General features: G+C 36.1%; 1 protein-coding gene across 5 annotated transcripts in view; it reads left to right on the top strand.

The window, feature by feature from the left end:
- Tp63 (tumor protein p63) overlaps positions 1–21,792 on the top strand; it is a 213,115-nt gene that overhangs the window by 73,179 nt on the left and 118,144 nt on the right. For all 5 annotated transcript variants that reach the window (XM_074073543.1, XM_020153945.2, XM_074073544.1 and 2 more), the window contains exons 2-3: positions 14,159–14,287; positions 15,028–15,160. In XM_074073543.1, the coding sequence (XP_073929644.1) occupies positions 14,159–14,287; positions 15,028–15,160 (262 nt within the window). The remainder of the gene's footprint in view (positions 1–14,158; positions 14,288–15,027; positions 15,161–21,792) is intronic.

The following is a 21,792-nucleotide window of genomic DNA, read 5'->3' as shown; positions in this document are numbered from 1 at the left end:
AGGAGATAAGTAAGTGCCAAAGAGTTAATTCAGCTCCTTCTCAGTCATTTTACACACACATGTGCTTTCACATATACATATAAAAGGTATCTTGTTTTTAAAGTGCTATCTAAAAACACAAGCTATAATAAAACAAAAATCCAAGAACTCAAAAATTCTCTCATCCAGTGGTAGAAACACTGGGATAGAGACAATTTTGGTTGCTCACCACACTATTTTTGCCCCCTTTTGGGCACAGTTATTTTCCAGCTTCCCATAAAGTCATGCATGACCATGTGACTTGTTACTTCTAGACTTTAGATTGAAATTAACATAAGATCTCTACTTGCATTTTAGTTTTTCTCTCCCCTCCATCTCTTCTGTTTTCTCTCTTTCCTTCTGTCTTTACCCATCAGCTGAATAGAAAGGACCCCAAAGTCTTTTAGGCTGGGGAGGACAGCTGAGCTTACTAGATAGCTATTGTAGATCTGTGAGTCACAATTTGCAAGAAAACTGCAGGAGAGCTTTTGGCTGGGAAGTATCCTAAGACTTGGTGGAGTGAGAAATGAAGTTTTATGGTGGCATTGGCATCAGGATTATGGCATTTACATTTTACCATAGTTATCTTTTAATCTCAAACAGGGATCATATGTTCTGATCTTGTAGAAGATTAAGTTCTCGGGATTGGTATGTTTGGTCTATAAATGTGGAACTTTGGTTCTTCTAATGAATGTGCATTGATAAACATTAAGCCCTATTAAGTATATACATATCAGTAAAGTGTGATTGTAATTGCATGCTGATATTGGTGATAAATGCCTCTATACACTTTATATTAGGTCTCAGTAAGTGAGTCTAAGATCATTTCTCAGGTGTTTGGGGATTTAGCAACCATGATATATAAATCTGATTCAAAAAAATTAGAGCAGCTAGCCACGTGAAGGATTTGAACTCCATAATAAGCCATAATGAGTCTTATTCTAGAATAGTAAAGATTTATCAATGCATAAATTTATGTGCACTGATTTGGTCTGTTTGTTTTTCTTTTGTTAAAAAATCAAGAGACCATAAAATTGCCTGAGAAATAATTCTCGGCCTACATTAATATTGAGACTTCCAGGAACTGAACCATACTCCATGAAATTCTCATGACTTTTTATTCTCAGAGTGATGGGCATATAACTTTAGACCACAGTTTAAAATAGTGATACCTATTACCTTCCATTTTTTAATTACCTGTGAGGTACTGTACCAAGTACTTTATATACATCTCATTTAGTCTTAAAACAACATCATGTGTTAGGTATTTTTATACTTGTTTTTTATACAGGAAAATGGAGATGTGGAAAGTGTAACTAACTTGTTCAAGGTCAAAGATCTACAGTGAGGCAAAACTATGAGTCTAAAATTCACATTCTTTGGCTGAGGCTGTGACTTCGTTGTACAGCACTTGCTTAGCATATGTAAAGCCCTTACTCCAACAGGACTAAGGAATTTTATGAAGTCCTAAGTTTTATCCCCAGTGTCTCTGAAGGATTCCAAATGAGATAACAGTTCTCTCATTTACATTTCTTTCCCACAGGGGCACTGTTCTGTTTTTCTGAATTTTTTTTTTCTTCTGCTTCTGTGTATCACAGCACTAGTCTCCTCCAAGGATATGTTATCAGAGTCTCCTTATGTCTTTAGATCTAATTCACACTGTTGATTGAAACGCATCCCTGAAAATGCCATGAACACAAGTGCAGACAAACTGTGGACACATGCACAGAGTGTTTTATGCCTAAAAGGTGCTCCCATGAATGAAATTGTTACTACTGCTATCCAGTAAACCTAACATCCAAGCACACATATTCATCTGGATCATTCAAAGATCATTTCATAATAGATAATGTACTAAATGGCTTTCACACTAATGAAGATATCAGCTTGAGAAAAGGTGTCATGTTACTTTTGACAAACATAATATTTCTGAAAAATAACTATGATGAAGGGAACTGATCCTAAAAGTAAACGGGACTAGAGAAAGGCTGCCCTGTTTTTATACAACTATATTAAATTTGAATTCTAAGCTTAGTACACTAATAACATGACCTCAGAAACCGACAGGTCATAGAAAGTTTCACATTAGGAACATAGGCATTGTGTTTAATTGAGGTTGTTCTTATTAAGCAAAAGCAATCATGCTTGTCCCATGGCTAAAAGCAGTTTATTTCCTCTATAAAATCTGGGAATTTTGGCTAGCAAATATCTGTTCTGCACTGCACTTGATTTTAGACAATAGCTGGAGAAGTGATAAAAGTAGGACCTGCTCTGTACTGCATCATAGGTCCTTTCCTTTAGGGAAAATTTTTTCTTCTTTGTATGTATGTGTGTGTGTGTGTGTGAGAGAGATTCTAATAAGAATTTTCTGGGCCTTGCACTTGCCAGGCAGGCACTCTATTACTGGGGCCACTCCCCTCAGTCTTTTTTGCATTAGTCATTTTTCAAATAGTATCTCACATTTACGCTCTGATGACCTGAACTGTGATACTCTTTTTACACTTCACACATAGCTGAGATGACACATGTGTCACCATGCTCAGTTTTTTTATTGGATATGATGGGGTCTCACAAATGTTTTGCCCTGGTTGGCCTTGAACTGCCTCCTGAGTGGCTGGGATTATAGATATAAACCACTACACCCTGTTTGTTTATTTTTTTTCCTTTTAACTTGAAATCAGATCCAGCTTCTAAAAGTCAGTCTTTACCTTGAGTTTAGTTCTAGGAAGTTACTAGAACTACTAGTAACGAGTAGTAATATGAACATACATGTGTGGGATAGAATTAAAGGGATGTGTTAATGTGGGGATAGAATGTGTTTTCAGCAGGGGCAGAGAAACTGAATGTAAGATGAGATGGGGGAGGTTGAAAACACAGAAATAACTTTTGATGTTTTATAAATCATTTTCCTATAAAAACAAAAGCAAAAACACTGTCAAAGATATTTTTGGAGAGAAGTGTATGTGGTGTGCACTGGGGATTGAACCCAATGCCTTGGGTTCACCTTCTTACGCAATGTGTGCAATGTGCATACCACTGAGCTATTGCCCCAGTTGGAGAGAGGCACATTTAACCAAAAATGGGAATATATGGTGCTTAGATGCATGCAGATCTCTAGTTTAAGTGGTCTATGTGAGAAGCTCTGATATCTTTCAGCCACAGACATGACTCTGAAATAGTGCGGGTTTCTCAGTTGCCAAGTTGAAGAGCATGTTAAGAAGAAAATAGTGGCAGAGACAAAGCCTACGTATACTAGAAGGAACAGCCAGTACACATGAGAGAGTGTGCCAAGTTAGTTGGTGGAAGTGAGAGGACTTCCTCAGTAATCCAGGCTGCTTCTAGTAATCACAACTTCCTTTTATATATAGACACACATCTATTTACAAACTATTCTCAACCTCATTCTCAGACACAATCTTCCAAATCTGTCCTGAAGCCCCTGTAATATTCAGTTTGTTCTCCTGTTTCCCTGCCCACCCTTCATACTTTCATAGCTGCTGCTTTTGCAACCAATTACCAGAAATCTTTTTATACTACCAAATCATTTTTGTCAACAGTCTACCTGACCAACCATCTTTCCCTTATAATTTATAATATCCTTGATTATGCAGTAAGAATTTTATTTTTAGTCAAGTTTGGAAAACTTTTTTTGTAAAAAGTCAGAGAATATTTTCAGTTTTTGCAGACTGGTCTCTGTCACAAGTACTTAACTCTGCTACAGTAGTGTGAAAGCCATAGACTATACCTAAGAAATAAGCATTGTTTTAAGACCTCACAGAAGGAATTTTTGTGACTAGTAGTTTACACCCTAAAGTCTTTCATTTTTCTTGAGTCATTTTTCCTTTGAGTACCTTTTTGTGTGGAATTATGCCTCTCTTCTTCTCTATGAACTTATAAAAATTCTTTTCTAAAATGCAGATATCTTTAATAATATAATGCTTTGTACACTTTTGAAACTATGACCAGAATGAGTTTATCCTCTAAGTGGTATTATATTTTAAAAACACAGAAAAAACCTGAAAGGATTTTTACTCATTCATTCCATTCTTTTAAATTTTTAATTGTTCTGTGCTCTAGATTATTAAAGACCCAGTTTATAACCTTGAGCAGCATTTTTGTTCTTTTTTTACTCTTCTCTCTGAATTCCAAAACTATAATCCATTCATCTCTTTTCCACCAAACTCTGTCTGCCCCAAATTTCCAAACCAGCATACTGACCCCACAGGATTTCATATTCCATGCTCTGACTCAGAGCCTTTTGTTTCATAGATAGACTAAACTACCCTTGCTAAATTTGTTTGTCCTTCCCTTTTTTCCCTTCTCCATTCTTAGATATAAAAGTTAAAGAAAAGGCCAAGGAGGGAGAATCTGGATCACTGCAGGGAAATTCAAAGCCCATGAACACTTCTAGTTTTAATTTTTTATCCTGTTACACATTACAGTATCACTGTAGGCTTAAGTTAATTTATTTGTGGAAAAAATTACTTAAACACATTATCATTACATAGACCTGATAGGCTCTCCAGTCTCCAACCCCTTTAGGCTGTGCATTTCAAAGTAAGGGAGACAAGAAACTGGCAGGGAGGGGATCGGGGACATTCTGCCACCACATCTCTGCTGTGTACTCACCATCTACCACCTCCCCATGGATTTAGCCATCTCACAGTAAGACAAAGTAAAAAAATAAACAGAAAGCTTCTGGCACCCATAGTGCAAACACACTGTATTCACACCCTGAGCATCACTGGACAAGCAGAAGGATGAGACCAGAGTCCTCTCTCACACCCAAGGCTTCCTGAGTCACTTTCCTAAAGTCATCTGTTTGTAGGAGGTATGAAGTCCAGAAATGAAAGAAGCTACTGCCATCAGATGGAGTTGCTATCAAAGGGCACTGACCAGGAAGGTCTTTACAGAGATCCCAAGCCTGAAATGAAGTTCAGCAGAGATGGCTAGAGATATAGTAAAGTGTAAAGAAGTCTGCAGCCATAGTATTGGCTTACAGTGGGCAGTCTTCACCTGGTGTCATGAACACCTTTTCTCAGATGAATTGCCTGTTGTGAGCTGAATGCAGAAAGTACTGGGGCTGCTTTTGTAACAGTGAGGAACAATAGGTTGTGGGCCTTAAAATAATGGAATAATAAACTAGGAAGGAAGCTTAAAGATTATCTAGTAATCCAATAACCTTCTTTTACACATAGAGGGAGTGAAGCCTAAAGAAGGAAAGGGATTCCCATAGTTACCTAGCTAGCTAGCTCACATGGAGACAAAGAATGTAGCCCTTACTGCCCAGTGTTTTAATCTCTGCATGGATTATCACCATTAAAAACATTAACTTGGAGGAAGACACAATGAGAATCCTGGGGTTGGTTGGAGAAGGCAGGTGAAAGGAGAGTATAGTGAGCCAGTGGGCTCTAGAAGTTCAATTAGAACTTTGTTTCTTAAAGGGGCTTCTCCAAACCAACTGGGAGGCCTCCCCTTGTTTCTTTGCATGCCCAGACTTCTCTCCTTGGAGTAAGTTGTATCCAGCTGCCTAGTGATTTTGTTAATTCTTTCCACTTGGGAATCACCAGGGCTAGACAACAATGGCTCCTGGTGTACCATACTTTAGGAGTACTTATAAATCTCCAAACATTTAAATAATATCCCTTCTTGGATTCCACTCTTCAAAATTCTGACTTCATTGGACTGGGGTCATGCTTAGCCATCTGTATTTTAAGCATCCCAGGTATTCTAAAGTGTTGCCAGGTTTGAGAAATCAGGACTAAGGGAGGCTTGAGTGGTTAAGTAGTCAAGCCTGGCCTAGGATGACAGTGAGAAGGTGGAGCAGGAAGGATAGGCAAGAGAGAAATCCCTGAGATTGAATTAGCTGCTGGAAACAGTGCAGGTGCTCCAGAGGGGAATGAGGAAGGAGGGGCAGGAGCTGGTGGACCTCTCAGTAAAGTCATGGGGGTCCAATAGGCTCAGGTGGAAGCACTCAGGAAGTCAGATTAAACAAAGACAGAAATCCGTGAAGACAGATACGTACTATCTAGGCTGCAATATGCTTGGTTTGCTCAGCGAGAAAGAATGACAGCAGACAAATGACTCAGAATAAAGCATTTTGAATTTACAGGTAAAATAATAATAATAATAATGGGGAAGTACTAGAAGCAGGAGTGTGTTTTTACTGTGAGCAACCCCTGGGAAAACAAGGTCAAAAGTTTCCTGTAAAATAAATGACAGAGTCTTTGGACCAGAGGTTCCTAGGATTCATCAAGGTCAAATGCCTCACAGGGGAGGAATTTAAGTCCTGGATTGGGACAGGGACTTCCTAAGATCCTAGCCAGTGAAGGCATCGGGGCTGTAAGGCAGGGCTCTCACTGAGCAGGAGCTCTGACCTTCATCTACCCCTAGGAGAGTCAGCTCAGTGTGAGACAACAAAGGACACAGGCTCAGCAGCCAGCCTAATGGACTTGAATTTTTGCTTCTCTCATTAACAAGGTTTATTACTTTAGAAAAGTTGCATGGCTCTCCTGACAGTTTCCTTATCTATAAAGTGAGGATTATAAAAGGGGCCAGAACTTTATCATGGGGCATTGTGAAAATTAAATGAGTTAATACCAAAAAAACACTTAGGATGATGCCTACTATGCAATATGTGTTATGTATTGTTTTTGTAATTATTATACTATACTATTCAAATATTAAAATGATATCTAAGTATTAGGACTATACTTCATTGGTAGAGGACTTGCCTAGCATACATAAGGCCCTGAGTTCAATCCCTAGATCTGCTCCCACAAAAATAATGATCTGAATGAACAAGACTGATGATACCTTGCCTACTTAAGGATGGAAATTTAAAGAAAATGCAAATTTAATAAGGCACTCTTGTCTGTTAAAAAAAAAAAAAATCTCTAAACAGATTAAAATTTAGGTGAATCCTGAATCCTGAATCCTGTGCTTTCAAAAGTACAGATTGTGGGTCTTTTTCACATCATTTGAAATAGAATATCTTGGAGGAAGAGACAGGGAATTGGTATTGTCCGAGTGTACTGAAGGTGACCCTGTTGACTGTTAAAGTGAGATACCTACTGCTCCTTTCTGGGGAAGTAGAGTAACCCTTTTAAGATAGAATTCAAGATTTTCTCAGACTCTGTGAGATAAGTGCTATTATCTTTCTCACTGATACAGATATGGAAATTGAGGTTCAGAGAGATTTAATAGCTTGTCCAAAGTCATTAACCTTGAAAGATGGCAGACTAGGGATACTTAATAGATATCCTAAAGAAGAGAGTTCCCATTCTCCCAGTTCCCACGTGATCTTGAACATGGTGTTATCTATAAAACAGGTTAATACTGGTATCTACCTCAAAGGATGTTGTGATACTAAACAATACCTACAGGCACGTTGCAGAGGGCCTTGCTAATGGAACCAATCAGATGTTAATTGTTTTTCTGCTACAGATGTTAGCATTGCTGTTTGTGCTCTACTTTTCAAATATTTCCTTATATAAGCATTTTGTTTATACGCACTTCCTGTACTGTATTAGAAAGTACAGCCAAGAAAGACAAAAACTATAATGCTCATATCTCTAAGAACCAACCAGTTCATAAATACTATAAAGAAAAAAAAAACCTATACTGTAAGACCAAATGTGATTCTGATTGAAAAGGAATAAAAAATGCCATAATGATTTAATGAAAAATGATATTTACCTACCAGAACCCATTATAATTATGCTCCTCTGGATATGTGAGCTTTCTGGATAACTGAACATAAACTCCTTAAATAGCATTTTCTTTTTCTTTTTTATATTACATGTAGATATTTCTAAAAATAATACAGACTTTCATTCTTTCTTAAACCAAGAATAATATGTACTGTTTACACTTCTCTTGGTCCTTTATTGTCACTTTTAGGACTATTGGGTTGTGTCATCACCCCTGAGTTCTTTGGAGCTTCTAAGGGGTACCCATGTCTTGTTCTTGTGCTTGGTTTTTAATTTTTTTCTGTCTTGTTGCCATAACATAGCTACTTCATTCTTTATAGAAGTCACTATGATATATCAGAAAGAGAGCAGGGGATGTAGCTCAGTTGTAGAGCACTTGCCTAGCATGAAGGAAGCCCTGGATTTGATTTCTAGCACCAGTATTTCTGAACTAACTCTAATCCTAAGGCCATTCATTCAACAACTGTTTATGAATGATCTGTTAGTATACATTAGAGGGATTCTGTTATGTGTAAGAATGCAAAAATCATATTCACATATGTTTCTTTTTAGCTTTTTTTTTCTTCATTCTACAGCTCTATCATATAAAGGTCCAAGAAAATAGTATGTTTTTTGACTCCTCATTCCTTACTTGTCACTTGTGGTAACAGACCTGCATAGACAAAGGGAAGCGCCACTTCAACATGAATAATTTACCATAGAATTAACTAAGGATAAAAATGCTTAAAGCATGCTAATTGCTAATTGAAGCAGTATACCCAAATAAACAAATCCAAAATATTCTATCCTTTCTTGCTGAATCTTGAGCTGGGTATTGGCAAATGTAAAGAATATGACTTGGCAAAAGATGGTTGCATATCAGGGTTCAAACTCTGAAATGTCTAGAGAGTGAAAAAAAACCCAATATGTAGGATGAATAATTTAGATGAGAAAATTTGCCTAAAGGAATGAGGGGGCAAAGATGTAACTAGACTTTGTCCAGACAAAGTCAATGGCTGTAAATTCTAACACAAGAAAGAGGTATCCTAAAGAAAATGCTATTGGGGAAGGCTGAACATCACATAAATACATAGTTTAGAAAACACTGACAAATGAAGCAAAGGCAGGAAAGTTAGTGGGGTGGGGAGTGTGAGAGAAGGGACTATAGAGGATGAATAACCATAATTTGCAAGGCAGGTATTGCTTGGAATAGAGAGTAGGGCACAAAATATCAAATATTGAGGGTTTAATTCATGAGGGAGGTAAGGGACTCCTCCCTTACAACTATCAAATACCAAGTGGATGCTAGGTGTGAAGAACTTTAAGAGAAATTTGGGGTTGGCATGCACACGAAAGGGTCATGGTAGAACAAGATGAGAGCAACCAAGTCTTAAGAAAGGTCATGGTGTAAAAGAAGGTGGGGGCTTGGGGATGAAAAGGAAAGCAACTAACTGAGGAGTAGTAGAATGGAGAAGAAATACGTATTGAAAAGAGATCTTCTTATGAATTAAATTATCAGTTCAGTAATGTCTGAAAAGGATTTCTGTGGCTATGTTCTTGTTTTGAAAACTGTGATAACTTGAAATATTAAGACATAAGATATGCTCTAGATTTGTTTCCCAAGAGTGAAGCTGTCAGGGGTTCAAGTTGGGATGAATGGAGAGAAAAGAAATAGACTAGTCATTTTCAACATGAAGATGAAAAGAAAAAGTTTCCATTTAAGGATGAAAATATATTTATGGGCCTAATTTAGCATAGGTGAGTGACTTTTGGGAGATGCATTAACTCAACCATATGAATAAATTTAGTCCTCCAGGGTTACTAGGGATCGTTGGGTTTAATGAATTAAAAGACACAAAGGTATTCTGTGACATCCTTAAAATTAAATAACACAATTAATAATTATAATAGCAGAGTAAACTCAAAGAATGGCAACGGTTTTGAAAATAAAAGTGTAGAAATGGAGGCTGGGGCTGTGGCTCAAGTGGTAGAGCATCTGTCTGGCAAGAATGAGGCCCTGAGTTCAAACCCCAGTACTACCCAAAAAAAGGACTGAAAATATAAAAGGAATTGAGTAATCTAGAATGCTCCCAAGGCCATCTAGAAGGTTCATTTTATGTTAGATCTAGAGAGGTTGGTAAGAAAGGCTTAAACAATAATTTGATGAATTGATAGATTGGATAAAAGTCATGTTCAGAGTTTTGAACCACTTTTATCTGAGGGTTGGGGGCACTCCCAGAAGATTTGAGTGATCAAGTTTCCTTGATCAATATTAAATGCAGCTGCCTTTTCTTATACTACATTTGCATGTCAACACCTGTTTTCACTGAAAATCTGTGAAAAGGTCCCACACTTTGTAAATATCATTCTCTTCTCAGTTACTAGTTTCCCGGTGCCACTTTCTATTCATCTGCTTGGAAAGGGATGACTGCTGTGATAAGGCAGAATTAGTAGATTCTTTTTTGGGTTTGGGAGAGGGGGTGTTTAGTACTTGGGTTTGAATTCAGGGTCTCACACTTGCTAGGCAGGTGCTGTACCACTTGCACTATTCTACCAGCCCTTTATGTGATGGTTATTTTCAAGATTGGGTCCCACAAACAGTTTTCCTGGGCTGGCTTGGAGCTACAATCCTCCTGATCTCTGCCTCCCAGGTACCTAGGATTTCATGTGTGAACCACTGGCACCTATCTAATAATAAACTTTAAAAAAAATTTTTTGGTGGTACTGGAGTTTGAACTCAGGGCCTAGCATTTGCTAGGCAGGCATGCTACTACCCCTTGAGCAACTCTGCCAGCCCTGTAGATATTTTTCGCAGAAAAAAAAAAATCCTCCTAAACATGAAAACTGCTTATTTCCCAAGCTTTATGAATGAAAATTAGACATATATCGATAATTTGTAAAGCATCACCTTGAAGCAATTCAACATTAAATTTAAATCCCAGTCTTGTTATTTACTAGCTAAGTGAGCTTGAATAACTTACTCATCTTCTCTGGGGTCATGATAGAAAAGTGGGTCCTGGGAAATGTAACCCATGCTCTCAGATAATGCAAAATCATCTGATTAATTGGAATAAACTAACATTGATGAGATAAGACAAAGTGACGAAAAGTTTGGCAGACAAAGGGATTAAAGTCCTTGGTGGAAAAGAGGGTGCTGAGGATATGGTAGGCCTATGAAAGACAGCGGGGCATACTCCTCCTTGTGTTATCTGCCAGGAAACTGAAGTTCAAACCTTGTCCAAGGTTTTCTAGCTGGCTAGCAGTAACATTAAGCACAGGAAAATTTGTAGGAGTCAGAGAGGAACTAGAAGGTGAAGTGAACCAAAGCAATAAAAAAATAAGCATGGAGAGAAACTTGAACTTCCAGTGAAAACGTAGAAATAAATGACTGTGGAATCAGTGCTATCTTCTGCTCTTTTGCCTTAGAGAAAATGAGTGGCTTTCTTTTGTCTAAGACTCTTTTAGAATCTACTCTATACTTTTTGATAAAACCAGAGTCATGTTAACTGTCTGTAGGAACTACAACTAAATTTTTGCTAACTTAAAAACTCTTACACTTGTTTATATGGAATCTCATGCAGTGAATAGTGATTGATTGCTGGGTGTCTACTTTTTGTTGCTGTGTTTACGTTCTAGTGCTTACCTGGCAATTGGCTGTCACTTACTGAGTATACTTGTGGGTTCATGTATATAACTACTTATGTGGGAGTTTATTTGCATTTTGGAATTTGAATATTTCATATGTTCATTTCCATTTTTACTACTGGTTCAGAATAGCTTTTACTATTTTTGCTGTTGCTTTGCTTTTTTTGTTTTTTTGGTGGTACTTAGGATTGAACCAAAGTTCTCATACATGCTTGGCAAGTCAGGCAAGTATTCTATCACTGAGCTAGATCCCTACCCCTAGTTTTTATTTTTATTTTTCCCACTTCTGCTTCAGTTTCATCTGAAGACAAATTTCAATGTAAATTAAACATATTTTAAAGTGTCTCCAAGTACTTATAACTTTCACTTCAGTAATAAGTCCATTAATTTTCACTTCCTTCCTATTCATTAATTGGCAGTATGTGAATATCTGAGTTAAGTCTGCCCTTTCTTCAAAAGGAAAATAAAGAAAATTACCCTTTTAACTTAAAGATGTTGGGTTTCTAGATCTTCTAATTAGAGGTAAATTTTCTAAATGTGGCCATGAGGAACATCATAAACTCTGATAATCCACTCTTACTTTCATTTCTACCTGTTTAACTTTCTCATTACCTAATAGTTCTGCTTTTTGACCTCGTAGGAACTTCTAGCCTGCTTATTTCTCCATTGCTGGTCCTATCTCCTCTGGTCTGGATCCCAAGCTAATTTTCAAGTTTCTTTACAATCTATCAGTTTTTCTCCCTTCTTCTCAAGCTGATATAAATCAGAGAGGAGCACAAAATTGTGAAAGTTAGACCCATGAAAGATTCACATTCCCTAACCTCACCCACCCTCGCCTTTCCCCTGTAGCCAGCTACTTAATGATCATCATTTTCAGCTCATGACTTTGCCTGCCTTTTGCCTCAACAAGAAAATCAAAGCCATCATCCATGACTCCCATTTATAAATACATTTAAATCCATACTTATTTTTGTCATCTTTCTTATTGGAATGAGGGATTAAGGAATTTTAGGTCAAGACAGTCTCTCTACTTATGCACTTGATTCCTTTCTGCCTTCCCCTTCTAGGATCCCCTTTCTGTCCAGTATCTTGACTTTTTCTCTCTCCCCAGGCTCCTTCCTTTCTGCTTTATCTCTTTAGACAAGGTTCACATTCTTTTAATCAAACAATTTCTAAAGAATATATCCTCAAATCACTTAAATGTTCTTTGTACAATTATTAAATATATAGAAAGTAATAGATTTATTAAGGTTGCTGATGATTTCTTCAGGTCTAACTAATTTTTCAGGTCTTATTTTCTGAATTCCTTTTTCATTTAGTACTATTGATAATTTTAAAAAGTATATTCATCTTGGCTTCTAAGATAGGATAAATTTCTGAGTCTGTTAGTTCTTAGATTCCCCAAATGGGGCTTGTTCTCTCCTCAGTGTACCTATTCTGCATAGATCACTGTATCCACTTTTATGAACTCATTTTCACCTTATGATAAGGATTTATTTCTAGACTTCAAGCCTGTTCTTTTGCCTGGAGCTGAAGACTTATCCAGTAGTCTGCTTTACTTTTTATATATCCCATAGGTACTTCAAACTTATCATGCTAAAATGTAAATGTCTCTGCTACTCCAAGTCAGATTTTCCACTGTATTTGTTGATAGGTTAATGGAATAACCAACCACATAGCTCAAGCAAGCTGGAAACATGTTTGTCTCTTCCTTCTCCCCCCTAATAGAAATACCCGATTCAATTTTTTAACTAATCATTGGATTTGTTCTCATCTAGTGATTAAAAAATAAAAATTTATGCTTAGAAGTTTAAGATAGTAGTTATAAAAGTCAGAAGATTAGTCTCAGGATGAAATTCAAGTTCTCTGAGTTCACTCCATCTTCTAATTCTTATCTGCTGGAGACAGAACAGGTAGATTATCAGTTGAGACACTTATAAAATGGGCTTAATGATAGGTCAGACTTGCTGTCAGGCTTCATGAGGGACTGTTTATTTTCTTTTAGAAATCTGCAGAACACAGACATTGGATAGTGGAAGTATAACCCAAAATAACGATATCATTAATTAAGAAAGATGAGGGCTGGCAGAGTGCCTGCCTAGCATGTATGAGGCCCTGATTCAAACCCTAGTACCACCAAAAAAAAAAAAGGAATGATGAACGTTGATTAAAAAAATGACTTGATTGTCTAGCATTGGAAGCCTGTCTGATTTTTTATGATAAAAGGGGATCCACGATACTCACTTCAAAAATATCAGTGGTGCAACTTTAAAAATATGCTATACATGCCATTCATGACTTTATAGATTCACTTGATTTTTTCTTTTTTTTAAATTTCTTTTATTTATATGTGTATACAGTGTTTGGGTCATTCCCCCCCCCCCGACATTTCCCCCTGCCCCTTACCTTTCCCCAGCCCCTGACCCTCTCCTCCCCTCCCCTCTTGCTACCAGGCAGAAACTATTTTGCCCTTATCTCTAATTTTGTTGAAGAGAGAGTATAAGCAATAATAGGAAGGACCAAGGGGTTTTGCTAGTTGAGATAAGGATAGCTATACAGGGAGTTTACTCGCATTGCTTTCCTGTACATATGTGTTACATTCTTAATTAATTCTTCTTGAACTAATCTTTTCTGTAGCTCCTGTTCCCCTTCTCCTTTTGGCCTCTGTCAATTTAAAGTTTCTGCATTAGTTCCTTTGCATTGAAGACAACTTGATGTTTTCTTAATAGAATATGGCTTAATTTAAATATTCAGTATTATAAATACAAAAACTATAATCCCAGTTTCATTTTTGTCCTTTTAAGTTTCGTAGAAACCCCAGCTCATTTCTCTTGGAAAGAAAGCTATTACCGATCCACCATGTCCCAAAGCACACAGACAAGTGAATTCCTCAGTCCAGAGGTTTTCCAGCATATCTGGGATTTTCTGGAACAGTAAGTATCAACTAAGTAAGAAATTTTGTACTTGAGCTATTAAGTAGGTAATGTAAATGGTCAAAATATTGCTTGTTAGGGCACGTTTCTAGACTTGGAAAAAAGTTAATGTTGTTAGGGAAAATTTTTGCCTCCAATATTATGTCTTCAGAATTCAATGGTTATTTGTTCAGTTTCCAAAACCAAAAGATGATATAGTTTTGGAGAATCTAGAAAGGATCTCTGGCCCAATCCAAAATAGGTTCCCCAATTTCTTTCTGATACTCAAAATCCATTCTTTTAGCTTGAAGACTTATCCACTATTATTATAATACAAGTATCCCCTAAGAAGATAAACACTAAATTTTGTTGGTTATTTTCATTTTCCGTGAAAATAATTATTACCCTTCTATAAAAACAGGTTTTAATATGTGAATATATTTAGAAGATGGTAGTACTAGGGATCCAATAGGACAGAATACAAAGCACTTTATGCCTGATCCATCCATTCTGTCCTGCATTTCATCCAGCCATTCTAATTGGGGTCATGATTCTAATTTAACAAATATGGTTTGTATTTGAACTGCTTGATATACATCTGGTAAGTGGTGGAGCCAGGATTCAAACTTGGAGTTTCTGACTTTAAGCAAATAATGAGCCTTTTCAACTTTGAAGTAGAAAGTACTCATTGTTATCAATTAGGTGAATACCTTTTGGTCCCTTCCAATGTTTAACACACATTTTTCTCTCCTTTATGATAGGCCTATATGCTCGGTTCAGCCCATTGATTTGAACTTTGTGGATGAACCATCAGAAAATGGTGCAACAAACAAGATTGAAATTAGCATGGACTGTATCCGCATGCAAGACTCAGACCTCAGTGACCCCATGTGGGTAAGTGGCATGGGATTCCTCTTTAATCTGTAGGGCAAGCTATCCTCAGTTCTGTGACAACTATCTTGTTAAAAGCATATAAAAAGGCAGGAGGCTCTGAATACACAAGACCACAGGAAAGAGCACCAATAAAGTTAGCCAAAAATGGTGAATAGTTGTTTATGGATTCTGAGTCTTCCTCAACTCTCTGTAATGTATGAGAAAGGTATCTGAATTGCTCATGTCAATTGTAATTTACAGAGGATGATACCACTGGGATTTTCAGTGGTAGATGGACAGACTCTAGATCTGATTCTACACAGAGCACTTTTCACTATGGCAAACTACCTCTCCCACTGAACTTTTCTTTGAAGGAGAGGGAAAAAAGTTCTATTCACATATGCAAATTTAAGTACCTGGGAATAGAATAAGAAGATAACTGGTCCATTAAACAGGATTTTCTTGGCTTTATCACTGAGTCACTCATGACCCTTAGGCCTCAGTTTCCTATTTATAAAATGGAGAGAATTTATGTGCTTCATAATACCTCCTACCAAGCAAGCTAAAGAGTATAATAGGCTAATGAAGCAAAACACTTTTTTGAGATGTTTACATGAAATTTCCTGCATTTGTGTGGCTGATAGTGCTAGTGGGTTTTCTTTTCTTTCAATCATTTATTCATCACACAAGTCCTATTATTTTTCCTATTAAAATTGTCTATGAAAATAGAGGGGAAGAGCTAGAAAGAGAGTGGGATGTCACAGAGTACCGGATGTTATGATTAAGGAGAGGGTTTAGAAAATTTTACCTTGCTTGATATAAGATCTTACAGGAATTTTCACATACACTTCCATGATGTAATTTTTGATGTAGAATATACTTACTAATATCTGAAGAAGGTTAAGTGGTGAAAGGGAAATAGAAAGTAGTAATCCTGCAAATACACTGATATTCTTTCACTAAATTAATGGAGAAATACATTATGTCACTATCTCCTTTCATTTCAATGCACATATAAATTTTAATTACTCTTGAACTAAAGAAATGAAACTGTTTGATAATTCCAAGGGGAAGGTGATTCAAGGCCTTGTAATATAGTATAAGTGAATGTAAATAGGTGTGAATTCTGATTTTACAGTGGATTATTATTTAGGACATTCTAGATTCACATAAGAATACTGCATCTTAGACTGATGGATAGCAGGGCTGGTGGAGTGACTCAAGTGGTAGAGCACCTTCTAGCAAGTGCGAGGCCCTGAGTTCAAACCCCAGTACTGCCAAAAAAAAAAATTGTTAAATTGATAGATAACAACTGACTAGGCAAAGCTATGTCTTACAAGTACATTGTCTCCAGAGATTTTCTATCCTGACTTGTGAATTTGTAGAAATTGGCAACAAGTCATAGGCTTTAAAATGGAGAATTGTAAGCTTTTTAGTTTACAGTTCCTGTTATTATCTTTTTCCACTGAAGCATGTGGTTTCTTAATGTGCCATGCTGTCGTGTACTTTTATATATTCTTGGAAATACTCTGCTTGAAAGCAACATTTCTGTTTTTTTCTCTCTTCTCTATGTAATTTGTATCCATCCCTCATTGCCCTGTTTGTCCTGCTTCTCTGGGAATTCATTTTCCACCAATCTTCCACCATTCAAATTAGAGACCATTACTCTGAAGCAATTTTGGCATACTTTTCATTATGTTATATTACTTATCACAGAATATTATAGTTGCTTATTTCTCTGTCTCTTAAGGGGGCCGTATTTTGTCATGCCTAGTGCTCTGAATGTCCAAAGTAGGGCATTCAGAAAGAATGAATTAGGGTTTCGACAATGAGGAAAACAAAATAGGGCACTCGAGGCAACTATATTTAAAAGAATATAAAAGTTGAATAAGAACAAACTTGTCTGAATAAGCAAGCTTGCCTATCTGTAGCAGCTGCCCTGTTTTTATCTCAGAAGAACTGGTGACATTCTTTATAATTTATAGTTCTATGTGTGTTGTGAGTCTTTCCTAATCTTCATTGTCATAAACACATACATAAGACACTGACACAGATAGGGCTCAAGTACAACCACAGTCCCCAGCAGGATGACTAGAAAATGGCAGATTTACTCAGAATATAATAATTAGTGTTCTGGTTTAATTTAAAAGTAGGAGCCACTTAGATCCCTTGTCCTTCTAGTTTGCTATTGTGCTAGTGTGGAGCTCTTTTCTTCCATTACTTGGTGGAAATTTTTCACTTTTCTATGTATAGGTTAATTGCTAAATAGTTTCCAAAGTCTGCACATATATTACTTTCCTCTTCAAAATATTTAGTAAGCTGGGATCTCAGCCAAGTATTTTCTCACTGTCAAAAATTACAACTCTATAATGGACATGAAAAGACATGTCAGATTATTAGGGACAGAAATCTTGAAATTGAGAAATTCAAACTATTTTTACTGATTTTTTGACACAGTCTTCACCTTAATAGCTAGTCAAGAAATGGAATAACAATGTTTTGTCCTGATTATCAACAAAGGACATTTGAAATGAATTGGAGGGAATGTGTACTGAATTTTTTTTAGTGCTGAGAATTGAACCCAGAGTCTTGTACATACTACACATAGCTCTACCCCCTGATTCATGCCCCAGGTCCTTTTGTTTTTTTACCTTGGGCTAACTTTGCCAAGCTAGCCTGAAACTCATGATTCTCCTGCCTCTACCTCCCAAGTATCTTTGCATTACAGTTCTGTATCATCATTTCTGACCTGTATCTTTTTTAACTACAATAAAATTTAATGTCACTGAGAATAAACCCCACTGAATTAGTAAATGAAAGTGAATGGAATTTATCAAGGGATTCATATTTTAATCTATCTTTTTGAGGACCTTATTGGTTCTTGTTTCTATTGCTTAATGTGGTACTTTATATCTCAAATTTATGCAAATTTGAACATGTGTAAGCATACTGTCATATCTTTAAGAGGTAAATAATATTAGCACTTAGATGTTCTCCTGGAATGATTGTTGCTGGCTGCATAACTCTTACTTCTGCATTCATTTATTTATTTACTTTGAGGGGAACCCTTTTAAGCTGAGTTAGATTTTTCCAAGGGAATTTAGTAGTAATTATCTAAAATGATGTTTTTGTAAATCTACGTTGTACCAACCCAGATACATGTGAGGAGTCTTCAGCTCTACATATCAACAGACTAGTATTTAGATGCAGTGTTTGTTTTTGAAACAAACTTCCATGGAATGTCTTTCCTCATTTGTATAGACCTACATATCTATTATGAACCTTAGACAATTGTGATGGTTTCTGTCAGTGATACATTTCATTCAAATTTCTAACACACAAATTTATAGTCAAATAAAAACTTATTATTTTTGTTATCAGTTGTCTGTCTACACTATTTTTAATAAACTCTTTGAAGAAGGCAAATATATATTACTTTTTGTAATAAAATTATAAAACCAATTAATACATTCATCTGATTATTATAATAATCAATAAAATTATAAAAAAAAACTTTAGAACTATCACAAGGATATATATCCATAGTAGTCATAATAATTAATGTTTTATTTCCTTTCTATTTTTTTTATAGAAGAGGTTTTATAAAACATATTTGGAATCATATCATATATAAGCTTTGCAATATGCTCCTTTTTATTTGTATTATATGGTGAACATTTTTCCTCATTTACTAATTTTCAAAACAACTTTAATTACTATAGTACATATCATTACATAGATATGTTATAATTTATTTAACTATTCTGCTTGTATATTTTTAAGAAAAAATTTAAATGAAGACATTTTCCTATGCTAGATATTTAAGATGTAATTATTAGGTAAAATTATATGAACAGCAGGCTTACCAAATTTCTTTCTGATTTTTTTTCTTTATTGATGTTGTTGTCTATTTACACACCCACTAACTGTGTAATGGTACTTACAAACTTGATATCAATTTTGGCTACATAGCATATTCTTTAAAAAAAATGCAGATAATAGTTGGGTCTGGTGGCATATGTCTATAATCAGAACACTCAGGAGGCTGAGGCAGGAGTGATTGCAAGTTCAAGGAGAACTGTGGCTACATAGTGAGACCCTGTCTCAAGAAAATGCAAATACTTCCTGGTGACTGAGGTATGTTTGGTCATTTACACATCAAAATGGGATATCAGTCAAAGGTGCATCTAAAGGAATGTTAGGAATGGTAGTTTTGGCTAAAAATGACTAAGACATATTGGAAATTGGGTTGATCTGATCTATCTGGAATGGGAGTAATACAAGGAAAGATGCAGAAAAGCAATCAGTTGACAAAGTATGTTTATAAGTTTTTTTCTAGGATTAGCTTGGACATGGAAGTAGACATCACATTTTTTCCTTTTTCTTCCAGCATTCCTTAAACCTTGCTTTTGGTATCCCTAGTTTTCTTACTCCTTGGCTAGAATCATTAAAAGAGTCATTCAACATAATTTGTATAATGTGGACTTTGTGTGTTCATTCTATGAATATAAATAAACATATGAATAAGTAAACATATTTGCATAGCAAAAAATAATGCTCTAATTTTTTGTAAAATGGAATTGTAATTATCTATGTTATTTATGAGGTAGCTCACTATACACTTAGTTTAGACAAAGTTCAGGTGTCCTGTAAAAGCAGACTGTTTTTCTATTCTCCTCTTTGTATAGTATAGCCAATAGGAAGGTATCACTTTGTTCAAGGATGCCAACTCAGGGACTTTACCTTAAACCCAAGTATGCATTTCAAACCTTGAACAAACAGGCTGCTTAATAAAATAAGGGAAAGGGTTTTCTTTTTTTCTCATCTCTAGAAATTCACAAATATCTCTTGACAGGTGACAGCTCTTCCCTTACAAAAGGGGCTGTTTGCTTTTTGCTTTGGTGTTTGGGTAAACTACAGCAGCACTGGCAGAGAATGTATTGCCTAGGGGAAGGTGTTTGCAGTCCCTGTATTTAATATGAAAAGAAACCCCTTTCCTTCTATCCTCCTTCTCTTTTTGAAGAGGGAGAGTTAGAAATGATAGCCCCGGGGAAATAGTTTGCCTAACACCTGTCTCTGGTGTAACCTCAGCAATGTTACTTAAGACCCTGTGCTCTGTGTGTATGCATTCAGAATGACAAAGTTGAAGAGGGCAGATAAACAGAAAAGGATTTCAGCAAAAACACAGGAGCTGATTCTAACCTTGCACCCTCTCAAAAACTCATCAGGTTGAAATCCTAGCATGCTGGCTGAAAAGAATATGATTTGTTTGAAGTAATACTCATCCTTTTAGTCTCCTCTCCTTCTTCAGAGTGTCAATCTACAAAACCTGGGAAAATGTAGAATTAGACTCTAGAGTCCAACCTTAAAGATGGTGAACTAAGATCCAAGATGATTGGTGGTGAGTTCTCCAGTGTTTCTGATAAAGCTTTTAAGTAAGTCAGGGATAAACCCAACCTTTTAAATTTCTCTGTCTTTTATTAGAAAGAGTATGAAGAGTTCAGGGTCTGGAGGTAAATGGACAGCTGCCTATATTTGAATCCAGCTCTATCATTCACTGTTTGTGCCTTGGAAAGATTAGAGAATGTTTTTGAGCCTCAGTTTCCCCACCTGCAAAATGGAAGGTGGTGATATTGATTATACCCTGTACAAGAGTTATTTTGAGAATTAAGATAAGGCACATAAAGCAGCCTGTTCTCACTGGTAATGGCTGTTGACCTTTAGAATGTATATTTGGAAATAGTGAATTATTACTCCCAAGTAGAGCAATTATGAAGCAAAATGAAATTTGCATAGATTTATCTTTTTTTAATACTCAGGTAGTTTGAAGATATATGGGCATTGCTATGAAATATTACTTAGCCATCTTTTCCCATGTGAAATTAGACAAAGTTTAGTTTTCTTCAAACTATAATCAAACATATGAAATCAATACTTCTTTTGAAAACCAATATAATCTTGTGTTTGAATGTTCAGATCTCATAGAAATCACCAGAAAAATCTTTGCATTTTACTGAAATTTTTTAAATTATTTGTTATCATTCAATAATTTTAACATAACAAAATGTTTTCTTCTCCAGTCTAAGGATTAAGAACATGAATTTTGGAATTGGATATACTGATATATCAAGATTTGACTCTTAGTATAACAAAGTTAGAGGTGCAAAGACCCCTACATAGTTTAATTCAGCAGTTCTCAAAGTGGTCTCAGGACCAGTAATGTCAGTATTGGTTAGGAACTTGTTAAGAAATGGAAATTCTTGTGTACCACTTCTAGAATCATAAATTGGAGGGCAAAGGTATGCAGCAGTCTTTCCACAAGTCCTCCTGTCACAGTAACACTGGGGCAACTACTTAACATATGTTTTGATAGATGGGGAAACTCAGACTGGGGGAAGTTACTGGCCCCAGGATAAACAACTATAATGACAGAGAAGAAACTTCTAGGCCATTTTCTCTTCTAAAGTAGATATTTCTGTTACCCATTTTGAAATATGTGCAAGAGTTTACTAGATTATGCCATTTTAAAAATTAAAAGGTAAAGCCAGGCTGGGTGCCAGTGGCTCATGCCTGTAATCCTAGCTACTCAGGAGGCAGAGATCAGGAGAATTGTGGTTTAAAGCCAGCCTGGGCAAATAGTTCATAATACCCTA

This window comes from Castor canadensis, chromosome 5, assembly GCF_047511655.1.
Source record: "Castor canadensis chromosome 5, mCasCan1.hap1v2, whole genome shotgun sequence".
In the NCBI taxonomy this organism is placed as follows: Eukaryota; Metazoa; Chordata; class Mammalia; order Rodentia; family Castoridae; genus Castor; species Castor canadensis.
This window is presented reverse-complemented; position numbering and strand designations above follow the sequence as displayed.